Genomic DNA, 13042 nt, shown 5'->3' with positions numbered 1-13042 from the left:
AGCTCATCTTGGGACAGTCTTGAAAGGCTTTTAAGTAAAAATTAATTCAGATGATGACTGAGGTATAGACTTGGTTAGTCCAGAGCCAAAAAGAAAAGGTTAAAAATCATGTGATTATGAAAAGAGAAATGAAAGATAAGACATGAAACAATTGTTGAACAAAAGTGTTTCACCTATTAACATATGATGATACATCTATTTTAACAAGACAAAATTTATGGATGTTTGCATTATTCTAGACATTGAACATCGAATTTTATATTTTATTGCTTATCCTTATTTTCAAACTATATTACTATATCAGTGTGATATGAGAATTCTTACTGAGCTGTAAAGCTCACACCTCTTTACCTTTCTTTTTTTTCTCAGAGATACAGGATGCTCATGATTGGCTATAGTTTGGATTGCGGATGAGCAGATGTATAGATAGAGTATTATAGTATCTGATCAGAGGATTGAAGAAATTTAATTTGTAATTACGTAAGATTTTATGAATTATTGTTGAAATTAATTGTTATGGATGTTAAGGTTGTAATGATTTATTTTGGCCTTACATATTTTTTAGGGCTTGCTCTAAAGAGTGTGCGGCCATCACGTATCTGACCTGGGTATTGGGTTCGGGGTGTGACAACTCTAAATTCATCCGACTTATTTTATGAAACAGGCAGAGGTTGTACTTATGGCTTGGATTGATGGGAGGACCGAGCTGCTCCGGATAGAATTGACCCAAGTTGAGGAGATCCAATCCATTTGCAGGCCTAACTAGACTTAAGTTTCCATATCCAATGTCCCATAAAATTGCATGCATTTCCTAACTAACTAACTATACATATATATATATATATATATATATATATATATATATATATATATATATATATATATATATATATATATATATATATATATATATATATGTTTTTTTTTTTGAATGAAAATTATAATTAAGTTAATGTTGAAGATAGCATTTTCACTAAACTTCTTGCATTCTTTGCTTTTATTTTGTATTCACCCTTTCATGAAAGCAATAAGTATTTGTCAGCAAAAGCTCTAGGATTTTACAATTAATCAATTTCAAAGAACAAAAGAACTCCATTATATGGTTTTTTCGGTCTACATTTCATTTTTGTTCTTGGATTTCTGAAAACAAAATGATAAATAATAAGCAGTACCAAACAGGTCCACGTTTTTGTCGTTTTAATGACCACCGTCGGGGAAGCATCTCGCTTCCTCCATTTTCCATCAAAAAGATATTTTAATGAAAACTGAAAAAATATAACATAATATTTTTTAAGGTGGGCAGCGGTCACTGGAGGAGAACACTGATTCAAAGCAGCATCAACATCAACCCTCAAAATTCTCAGAGCGGATGTAATCTTGCATAGATTCAACCAATTGTGCCTTCGGCTATGTTTTAGACATTCTTATGTTTTCAATGCCAATGGGACGGCAAGGCCATTGACATAATATAACATAATATTTTTAAGGTGGGCAGCAGCAACTGTAGGAGAGCACTGATTCAAAGTAGCGTCGGCATCCACTCTCAAAATTCTCAAAGCGGATGTAATCTTGCATAGATTCAACCAATTGTACCTTAAGTTCTATTTTAGACGTTCTTATACTTTCAATGTCAATGGGACGGCAAGACCAACCAGCCTAACCCAGAAATGTCAAGCTTATATTCAACAATAGGTAGGTGACAAAGTCTAAATTGAGCCTAAAATCTACAGAGCTGGGCCTTTTTTTGGTTACCGATGGATCGATCGATCGAGAGAGAGAGAGAGAGATCCTGTTTTGGATCAATTGGAACTGTCATTTCAGATTCCGGGCGGGCCAGGCTCGGGTAAAGAATTGGTTTTTGGTCCGAAGTTTGAATGGAGCCCGCGTGGCCCACCGACTTATCTTTTGGAGTTTAACCAAGTACAAGTATGCCGCTGGAGATGCCCATCGCGCAAAAGGAGGATTATTCGTGCGAATCCACCGTTGGATCATCAGCTGCTTGCTTTGAGATCCAAGCCGATGGATGAATGACGGAGCTCGGCGTGCTTTAAGAGCTGTGCAGTGGGCGGTTCAACGGTAGTTTAGTGTGGAGGAAGGTGAATCTCTTTCGCGCGAAAGATAGAAAGACGGTAACTAGATGGGAAAGATATTTTGCTCGTTTCAATACTGACCGAAGTGAATTTTGGTAGGCTTTTGCACATTTTTCTAAAAATAAATAAATGAAAAGAAAAGCTTTGGAAATATTACTTTTGACCTCATGATACATTTTGCAACGACAGCATGCGTAGCCACGGGTAATTTAAGAAATATTACTTTTGACCTCGTGATGCATGGTTGATGATTATTTATCGTTGAGTATGGTATGACAGAATAATCTAGAGTTATAATTTTTGAGGTGGACACTTGTTCAGCTTATTTAATGAGGTATACAAATTTTGGATGGTGTACACAAATTTTTATTTGAGCTCTGAAATGAAAAATTACCATCCTCATAAAAACACACAAGAAACAAATCTCAAACTCTTTTAGACAACTAATTGGATTGCATTAAATAGACTGAAGACGAATATGAGTATCAAGCCACTAATAATCAAGTGCAAGACATTTATTGAAAAACATCATAAGTTTTGCATGAATTTTTTTCATGCTATCACATGGCTAAGGGTAAAGCTCAATGATAGAGTATACACCTAATAATGGAAAAATTTTGTAGTCACTAAATCCAGCATCGTTGAAAATTTTTCGCCATTCATATTCTTTGCGCTCCATTCCTCCAACGGCGATCATCATACAGACATCATAGGAGAGATGTGTCTCATTTACTTTTGCATCATTCGAGTTTATTACCATATCCACAATGATAACTTTTCCACCCTCTTCTTTAGGTGGAATTGCTTCCTTACACCGTTTTAGTATCCTGACACAATCCTCATGACTCCAATTATGAAGAATACTCTGTGAGCATACAATTTACAAATACACAATTAGATAAATGCGAGGCCAAATGCAACAAATATCCAAATTTTTATATGTGGAATATTGCTATCAATGTTAAGTGCCTTCTGTTGTGCAATGCGACTCCATAAATTCATCATAAGCATAAAATCTAGAGCTTCTATATTTAAGGCATAAAATTGGATTATATATAACTTAAGATCCTCCATTGTTTTATGTAATTAATGTAACTATAATAGCACTATATATTCTTGGGATATGCATAACCATCAACACTATAAATTATTAATTGTTAGAAAAGAATTTGAGTTATAGCTGTTATACAAAGGAATAATTGATATTCTGTCATAATGTCAATTATTGGATTGTGCTACATACACCGTAAGGCTACCGGCTTTTTTATTCATCAATTTGCATTGATCTCAAAATGATTATTTAAGCGATCCATGTCTGTTGGAAGGGCTGTTGGAAGATTGCTCCACGACCTTCAACCAATAAGGCAACTCTATAAAGCCGGCAGCCCCATTTATAATCATGTATAAATTAAACAAATATGTAGGCCGTGGCGGGTGGCCCTGATGGCATGGAAACTGAGAATTATAGTGTGTGTAACTGCGCGCATGTGCGCAGGTTTGTGGAGATATATATTTAATTAAATCATGCTAGCGACATGATATTGAAAAGTTGGTGGACTTTGTGATGTAATTATCTCCGCTCTCATCATCCGTCGTTTTATTTCATAATGGCTTGTAACGGCCTGTGACGGCAGCCATCCGCTTTGCTCGAAAGCGTCGAGTCTTCATGAATAACGTACATCAGCTAACATTGGATGCCGACGATTAACTCAAATTCCATGACTTGCTCGAGTTAGAGCAACCTGCGTATATAGGTTTACTTCGGTGTCGTTTAGCAAAGTAAAACCAGATCGCCATGCATAGATAGATCTATAGCGATTTCGAGATTTAAAAAAGAGTGCTTACTTTGAGAAAGACCGCATTGGCCGGTGGAATGGAGTCAAACATACTCCTACCGACAGCGTCGACCAGCTTGCTTTCCGGCAAGGTGGCGACGACGTGAGGGAGGTCGAACACGGTGCATTTCAGGTCCGGGAAGGCCTCAGCGATCATCCTTGCCGAGGCACCCGTCCCTCCACCGACATCCACCAGCGACTTGAGCCCTCGGAAGAACTGCGGGAACTCCGTCACCATCGCCTTCATCACCCAGCACGTCTCGCACGACATGGCATCGTTGAACTTGTCGTTGAGCTCGGGCCGCTGCGCGGTGAGCTCCCAGACGCACTTGACATCGTAGGCCACCTCAAAGGGACTCGATCCTTTTATCTTGAACCAGTCGCCCATGTGGAACCATGGCTTCAAGAAAGACGGATCCGAGTTGACCCGGATGAAGGGCGACAGGTTGGTGCCCAAGAAAGACGGATCCGAGTTGACCCGGATGAAGGGCGACAGGTTGGTGCCCTGAGTGAGGAGGTAAGCGGTCTCGTTTTCACTGTTTCCATCAGGTTGCACCGCAAAGACGCCATGGCTCACGAGGAGACGCATGAGGCGGCGGAGAGAGGAGCCTTCTCGGGAGGGATGGGGATGGATCTGGCCAGCTCGGAGAGGGGCATAGGGCCGCCGTGGCTGTGGATGAGGTCGGCGATGCCGAGCTCAACCGCACAGTTGAGGGACATCAGCCCGGCGGTGCTGAAAGATTGGTTCAAAAGAAGGGTATGGGCTTGGAAAGGCTTGCCAAAGCTCTGGCCATTGGTGAGCTCCATGATACTAGCTAGTTGTGGCGAGTACTTTGCTTAAAGGTTAATGGCCTGCTCCACTGGGAAACTACGCACACTTATTTATAGCGTGATGAGATGCATGGCTGGAGCTTCGGAATCAAGGCTCAGAGTACACGGATGAGTACAGATGCGTGTTCAAACATCTTGGGATGTTGCGACAAGTTTTCAATTCCGGTGGGCTGTTTCATTTTGTCAAGGATGGCTTGAGGAGAACCGCCGCAAAAACCGAGTGATCAAACCTCAATCAAATCCTATCATCTATGGGAGCGATAAAATGGGATTTGGATCCTCTCTATCCAAGAGCGGGATAGCAAGTCCAGCGTGCATGCGATCATGGACCGTTCGTGATCTTCGCAATGGTTCATCATGCTTCAGGTCATGCACATTGACCAACGAACCAATTACGAGATCGAGATGGTGATACCATATCAAACTTATAGCAACTCAATCAAAAATTGAAAATCGATACGACAGTGTGGAATATCATCATGAAAATCGATGAAATACATGACAATCGATGAAATATAAGCATTCTGATTGGGTTGTGATAAATTTGATGTGGTATCACTGTTGCAACGAAATTTTTTCCATCGGGGACATACGCCGCACATGCAGAACCTCGCCAATCCAAATCCCAATAAGCAAGGATTTCAGTCCGAAAATAAGGGCCGGCGTTCTCTCACCGGATCAGAGATGTCCAAATCTCTAATCTAGTCCATGTAACCGACCAATGTGATGGTTTTAGAAGCACTCAAAAAGTATCTCAAATGTCTTGCTTCGTTGCTTACTTGCATCTGAAATTGCTGGTGGAATTATATTGTAATCCAGAAGTAGACATATCAACATTTAATTCACAATCTACATCTATTCATTACTTATTTGCATGCGGAAGGTAGGACTTGATCATTTCAATCTAGCGTCCATTATCGCCCACAGAAATATCCTAAAATTACTCAAAAAATAGTTGTTCGATCTGGAATTATAGAAGGCAGCCCAAATTTTTTTTCAAATATATTTTTTCAATATATATATATATATATATATATATATATATATATATATATATATATATATATATATATATATATATATATATATATATATAATATGTATGTATGTATGTATGTATTCATGCTTCAAAAAAACCACGTATGCTCTTTGGTATTTTATAATATCAATTCCAAAATGGCCAACTGGGCAAAATTAGACATACCAATATTTTTGATGGTCAAATAAGATCACATTAATACCTTTTTTTTTAAAAAAAAGCCACCAGCAGCAATAGATTAGCTGCAATTTTACTAAAAGATGATTAACTATGTAAATAAAATGTTTAAGTCCAATTTCTTTGTGCTAATATCCCTTCAAAAATAAAATATTGAGCAATTTCCATCCTAATGAGACATTTAATTAGTTGCTTATTCTGTCTCGAGGAAATTCGGTCTGCTTTCAACTTCCCATTCATGCTTAATTTTCACAAATTATGTAACATTACAAATGTCCACCAGGTTATTTAACCTTGTAAACTCCCATAATCAATAAACTATATAACATAACGTTTCCATTACTTTACAGTGGAGAAGTGGTAGTATGACCAAAGAAAACATACATAATAAGCAAAGTAATATTGGATTACAGAAAGACATACAATGCGGCAATTACTTATGATTAACCAAATTAACCTAGCATATCAAGGTAATTTGGTGTTTATCCTTATACAAGCCAATAGCTATATAAGCATATAAATAGAAGCATGTTCATCCAAAATACAAGCCAATCACCGCACTTCATCTAATATTTAGTTATACAACTCAATGACTGATCGTAAACCCATAGATGGTGTGATCTTATAGTCGCTGAAACCTGCAGCATGGAATAAACGTTTCCATTCAATTTCACTTCGTTCTTTTCCTGGAGTAAGGATCATCATCTCCATGTCAAAAATAAGTTGTGATTCAACTGAGATAGAAATATCAGTCGTAACACCAACTACCATATCTATTATGATCACCTTTCCACCATCTTTCTTAGTAGGAATAGCTTCTTTGCAATGCTTTAGTATCTTGATGCAGTGTTCATCACTCCAGTCATGTAATATCCACTGTAACACATTAATTTTTAATGAATTAGGATTTGCAAAAAGTAGCTGTGATTTAAATCTTTTGTTTTTGTTTGCTTCCACATTTCTAAGGAATCCAGTCGGATGAATTACCAATATGATGAACACTTTTGCACATACCAATTGTGTGATTTAATTAGGTTTGCAATATAGTCCACTAAATTTGAATTTCTCTTTGGACTGAGTTGCAAGGTTGGATAAAACTAGTTATCCGGATATAATATGTAATAATAAAAAATTATTAGTTAGATCAAATCCATCAATTCAATCATAAACTAGTTCAACACCAAAAAGACAAGCACAAACACGAACAGATGAAAAGAAAACAGGAAGAAAAAGAAGCAATTATCCTTTTATCATTGAACTAGTTCACTAGCTCAACCAATAACTTTATTATAATAATAATTTTTAATAAAAAAATTATGTGAAAATATACTATGAAAATATATAAGAGAATAAGAAAAAATTGTGTATGTGAGAGAATAATCATATAAAAATATACTTGATGGATCCGTAAGGAGAGGATATGAGAAAGGTTCACTCATCTTTACAAGAGAGACGAAAAGAAGAGAAAAGATCCCATCTAATATTTTATATTTCTATAATAAAATTATTTAATATATTATTTTTATTTTTCTTATTTTTTTAAAAATAAATATAAGTATTAATAAATAATATATTATAAGTATAAATAACAATATTATTTCTATAAAAATAAGTAATATTTTTTTATAAAAATAATAATTTGTAGGATTAATAAATATATATTTTAATAAAATTTATTAATAAATATTAATATTTTATTATAATATATTTTATATTATTAATAAATATATTTTTATAGAATATACGAGGGATAGTATTGATATTTTATGCTCGATGATTTTGGTCCAAGGTCCGTTCATGATCAGCTTTAATCTGACTGAGCCTGCCATCACCCTTGCTGACCCAATAGTTGTTACATTTACTCTATTTTTAAATAAATTAATTTAGTAAAATACCCAAGTAATTTTAAAAAAATCGCCGAAAAAGGTCAATCAACTGGTGTGGTGTGTTGTCGTCGCTTGGCATCGCGAATCGTGGCATTAAATGATTGGTTTAAGAAACCGAGAGTGACTTTTTCGGTGGTTTTTCTGAGTTATTAATTAATTACCATAGCTTTGCTCGTTCGTATATTATAATAAAAAGCAAACTATGCAATATTCTCTAATTGGGAGGATATCCTACTTTGAGCAAGACGGCATCCGCCGGAGGGATGTGCTCGAACATGTCCCCTCCGATGAACTCCACGCCCTCCCGCTGCTCCTCGTCCATCGTCGCCACCACGTGTGGCAGGTCCAGCACCATGCACCGCACCTCGGGCAACGCCTTGGCGATGGATTTCGCCACCGTGCCCGTTCCGCCGCCCACGTCCACCACCGACCGCACCCCGCGGAGCATCTCCCACTGCCGCTGCAGAAGCGCCACCTCCGTCACCAGCCGCGCGTCGCTCGCCATCGCCTCGTTGAACAGCTCGTTGAAGTCTGCCCTCACGTTCGTCTCCCCAAATATCCCCTTGCCGTGCGCCATGTCGAACGGCGTCTCCGCCGCCGCCCCGGCCATGAACCACTCCCCCAGCTGGTGCCCCGGCACCAACATGGTCCAGTTCAATATCAGCAGCGCGAACGGCGAGACACACGCCTTCTCCTCCTTCACCAGGAGTTCAGAGGTCGGCGTGAGGAAATACCCCTCTTCTTCTCCCCCTCCTTGTTGTGGGTGACTCGCGAAAACGCCGGAGTGGACGAGCAAGCGCATGAGGCTTCCGAGGGCCGGGGTTTTGGACGGAGGGATGGAGAGGAAGGTGGCAAGCTCGGAGAGAGTGATGGGCTTGCCGTGGTTGTGCAGAACGTCGGAAATGCCGAGCTCGATGGCGCACTTGAAGGACATGGATCTAATGAAGCCTAGAGCGTGGTTCCACAGCTGGGCTTTGTCTTGGAGTTGGTCCATGGCTGGCTGCTTCTCCTTAGTGAGTTCCATCGTGTGAGCTCACTAATTTCTCTACACTAGAGATCTATTGAGTAATTGAGATACGTTTTGCAGTACCATGGTCTTGCGCTTCAGCTCTATATGTAGCCAGTGAGAGAGAGTGGTTGCTGCTGTACCAAATTAAATAAAATAATAATATTTCTTACTGTACCACGCAGGATTGTGCACAGGCACGTTTGCTTCGTTTCGCCTTCTATTTCTTTTTCGTTCGTATTTGTGCATGTCATTTTGTGGTTGGATTGGGGTCGACCCCTGAGCTGGTTGATGGGAATAGATTGTGTCTGCTAGTGGGTCACGAGCAGTAGTATTTTGCAAATGGCCCCCCACCGGAGGCTTCGTGGGTCACGAGCAGTAATATTTTGCAAATGGCCCTCATCGTACATGATTCTAAACAAAATTTACTATGATATGAAAACAGTATTCTGCTGACTTTATCATTATCACAATAATACAAATTCTGAGAAAGCACGTACATCGTATGAAGTGGTGACGATACCTTATGATCCCTCCTAAATAAACGTAAAAGTGGTTTAGATTATGTACGTTGAATTTATTTTCGTACCTGAATTAATTTAAATATAGATAAAAATACGAAGATCTAATTAATATCTATATTTATATTTATATTTATTAAAAAAATAGATATAAATATAGATAAATAATGATCGAATATTCGAATCTATCTATAATTTTATATAATTTTTTTAATTTTTTTAAAAAATATATAATCATATAAATATTATTAAATTGATGTATCATCTATTTAATAATATTTTTCATTATGTAGTCATAAAATTTAATTATCTAACTTATATCCATAATTATATCCACAATCCAATCCACAACCATTTAAAATAAATATCGATATATATGTATTTTTATATCTGAATAATATCCATATTCATATTGTATTAGTCAGACAAAATAAATATGGATATAGATAGATTAGTATCAAATTTATATTTGATCCGATTTCAATCATATTCATAAATGGCATCAAATTTCAGTAACTATATAGCAAATTTTTACTATTATTTTCTCTTTCTTATTCGAGCCACGATGATAATGATAATCAAAATAATTAACTCCTCAACTATTACTTTTCATTCGTAACTTGTTTTGCCAAAAATTTTTATTTATATAAAAAAATTAATTTTTTTAAATATAACCAAAGACGGAGATCATTATCATCGACACCATTAACTGTTATCAATTTTAGCCGATTCGGAAATAAATAGCACCCTAAAGATACTTTTCAGAGGACTTGCATATAAAATAAAAATAAAAATAAAAATAAATATAAATATGGGAATTTGAGAACTACTTCATTTACTGAGTCAGTGGTGACATCATGGCTTTCTAGAAGACTGAAACGTGAAATGGCATCTTATCAGGAAAAAATTGCCCGCTTTATAGCCAGCGTGCTGCACGGCACGTTACAATTGGTGCTTTATTTGACCAAGCTTTATGTTCCATCTCTTACAAATAATATTAATTATTTTTCTGGATCAAATCAAACTGCCAAGCTGCAGGTTCGAAACTTTTGCCACCATTCTCCAGATATTTTCGTCGTTTCGCCCCGTTCATTTGAATTTTCATTGCTGCGTGCGGAGTCCTGGGCTCCCGGACTGGGCCGCTTGCATTCTCCACGGTCATTGCCACCGTTTGATGCGGACCAGAGGGTTGTGATCAGCAGAGCTATAGGAACGCGATGCGTGTCAAATAGTAAACAAAAATTTAAGAATCTATTTGATCGGAGATAATCTATATAAAAAAATAAACCTCATGTCAAATTATTTTATTTAGTATGAAAAATAAAAGAAAGATAGTAAAAAAATAGTAGATCTATATTTATTTTTCGAAGAGAAAATATAAAATAAATATTATGAGATTTAATATTTAATAAATTTTTGAGCGGTGATAATCTATATTTAACAAAAATATCTCTAATAAAGCTGTATATAATAATTAAATTTATTCTGATATTTTTTTAAATTTATTTAATAAATTTTTTTTATAAAAAAATTAAGATGAAGATGATATTATGCAGAGAACTATGCAATTATAGTTATTATATAAAAATTGATTAGAGATAATAATATTATCTTAGTATTAAAAAAATATTTTATATTGAAAGGTATATTTGTAAACTTCATCATATTCCTATATAATGTTATCTTCAATCAATATAGTAATCTTTTTGTAGTGTTATTTTTCAAAATAATTTTTTTACCAACCAAATATAATAATAATTATTTCTTTAGATAAATAATTTTCGTGAATCACCACATTATCCTGTAATTTAACATGTTCCAACCAGAGATAAGGTAATAAGACATCCCATGGTATGCTACAGCTCATTATAATTAATAGGACAACGCCACCCGTCAGCTACCCACTTGCCTTCTCGAGCATGCAATATGCGGTTCTCCAATTTTTTTAGAGTAGGGATGAAAGTGGTATGGATATTATCTATATCTATTTTTATATCCGAATCAATTCAGATATGGATAAAAATTTAAGGATCTGACTAATATCCGTATCCATATCCGTCAAAGAAAAATGAATATGAATATGGATAGACAACTACCCATTCTGTATCTGAAAATCCGAATCTACATATAATCCTATATAATTTTATATAGTACTTATTAATTTTTTAAAAATATGTTATTAACTTGATTTATCATCTATTTAGTAATATCTTTGATTCTGTAGTCATAATGTTCAATTATCTAAGTAATATCCATAATTATATTCATACTTTTACTATCCAAATTGTATCCATATCTGTTTAAAATAAATATGGATATAAATTTTTGTATCCGAATAATATCCGTATCCGTATTTATATTCGTCAAATAAAATAAATATGAATATAGATATGGATATAAATATGATGATCTCCGATCTATTTTCGGTCCTATTTTAAAGTCTGCATTTTGATGTGAGACACTGAATTGTCTTCGAGCAAACTCTCTCGTACTTAAAGGTAGAAATAGCATGTTTTGCATGAGAAAAAAGACAAAATTATCAATAGGAAGGGAATAGGAAGGGAATGAGAGAGTTCTAATTGCCTTTCTTATATAATAGTATGGGAGAGGAAATTATGAATAATTTGTTGTGCATACTTGGTGCCAACCTATTTTATAGAGCAGTCTTCTCACTCGATTGGGATTCTTCAAAGTTGAGTTAAAATAAAAGACTATCTTTTTTTTTAGGTAAGATGGATTATTCAAATAAGTCTTGTATGAATACATCCATGAAGATAAGAAAATAAAATATCTTTAATCTCCTTTGGGTTGATCCCAAGAAAGTTTATAAAAAGTCTCCAGTATGCTCTGCGACGTATGCCGCCACCCAGTCTATTGTAGAGTTCGCCTCCCTAAGGACATGTCTGACAGTGAGTCCAGTACAACCAGAGAAGAAGATGGAAATGTCTCGTAGAAGAGGGTGCTTATTCGGCCCCCGCAAACACCCCTGGATCCAAGACACCACAACCGCTAATCGCCCTCAATGACAATGTGGCCCGCACCTAATACCGTCCGTGCATATGGAACACCAGCCTAGACTGCACGTAACTTGGCTATAGGAACTGATGGCTCAGTCAGATGTTGAATTCCTGCTGCCACTAACATGGAGTCAGGCCCTTGAATAACAACGCCGATGCCACCCCTTCTGTCCCCGATGCTCCCATCAAAATTCACCTCAGATAACTTAGAGGTGGAGGCTCCCAAGCAATGAACATCCGTTGGGTCGCTACATGAGTAGGATGGAAGTTTCAGATCTTCGAGGTCTCAACATCACATCAGTCAGTTCTTGGGCTAGAATTAGGGCTCTCTCAAAGGTGATCCTGAGCACCTCTTGGACTCAAAAACAACACTATCCTTTGCCAACCAAATATATTGAGCAATATATGCAGCTCAAATAGTGACCTCCCTGGACACATCGCCCCTAGCCCTCTACCTAAGGAGGTCAATGACTGTCCCATTGGATCCTCTCTTTAAACAAGCCGATGCTGCGGACTTGCCAAACTAGACTCATCTGGTAGATGGGCAAAGGAAAAGCATATGCTCCACCATCTCCTCTTCCACACCACAACTAGGGTAGATAGTTTGAATATCCATACATCTCTTCCTCAAAATGGTCTT

The 13042-nt window shown here is 36.7% G+C and overlaps 1 protein-coding gene and 1 pseudogene across 2 annotated transcripts; both read right to left on the bottom strand.

Moving 5' to 3' along the window:
- Positions 1 to 2443: 2443 nt before the first annotated feature.
- Positions 2444 to 4765, bottom strand: LOC140856127 (trans-resveratrol di-O-methyltransferase-like; annotated as a pseudogene).
- A 1592-nt stretch (positions 4766 to 6357) lies between these two features.
- Positions 6358 to 8971, bottom strand: LOC105040965 (trans-resveratrol di-O-methyltransferase). 2 transcript variants are annotated; one of them, XM_073254377.1, is made up of 3 exons: positions 8094 to 8971; positions 6759 to 6848; positions 6358 to 6658 (listed from the first exon to the last, which is right to left on the bottom strand). In XM_073254377.1, exons 1-3 carry the CDS (start codon positions 8880 to 8882, stop codon positions 6539 to 6541), a joined length of 999 nt encoding a protein of 332 aa, XP_073110478.1. In that variant the 5' UTR covers positions 8883 to 8971; the 3' UTR covers positions 6358 to 6538. The 2 variants fall into 2 exon arrangements, with proteins under 2 accessions (XP_073110478.1, XP_010916033.1); XM_010917731.4 differs by having other exon boundaries at positions 6358 to 6848; positions 8094 to 8970.
- Positions 8972 to 13042: the final 4071 nt, after the last annotated feature.

The sequence above is a fragment of the Elaeis guineensis genome, chromosome 3, assembly GCF_000442705.2.
Source record: "Elaeis guineensis isolate ETL-2024a chromosome 3, EG11, whole genome shotgun sequence".
In the NCBI taxonomy this organism is placed as follows: Eukaryota; Viridiplantae; Streptophyta; class Magnoliopsida; order Arecales; family Arecaceae; genus Elaeis; species Elaeis guineensis.
The sequence above is the reverse complement of the archived record's forward strand: the minus strand, read 5'-3'. Positions and strand labels throughout refer to the sequence as shown.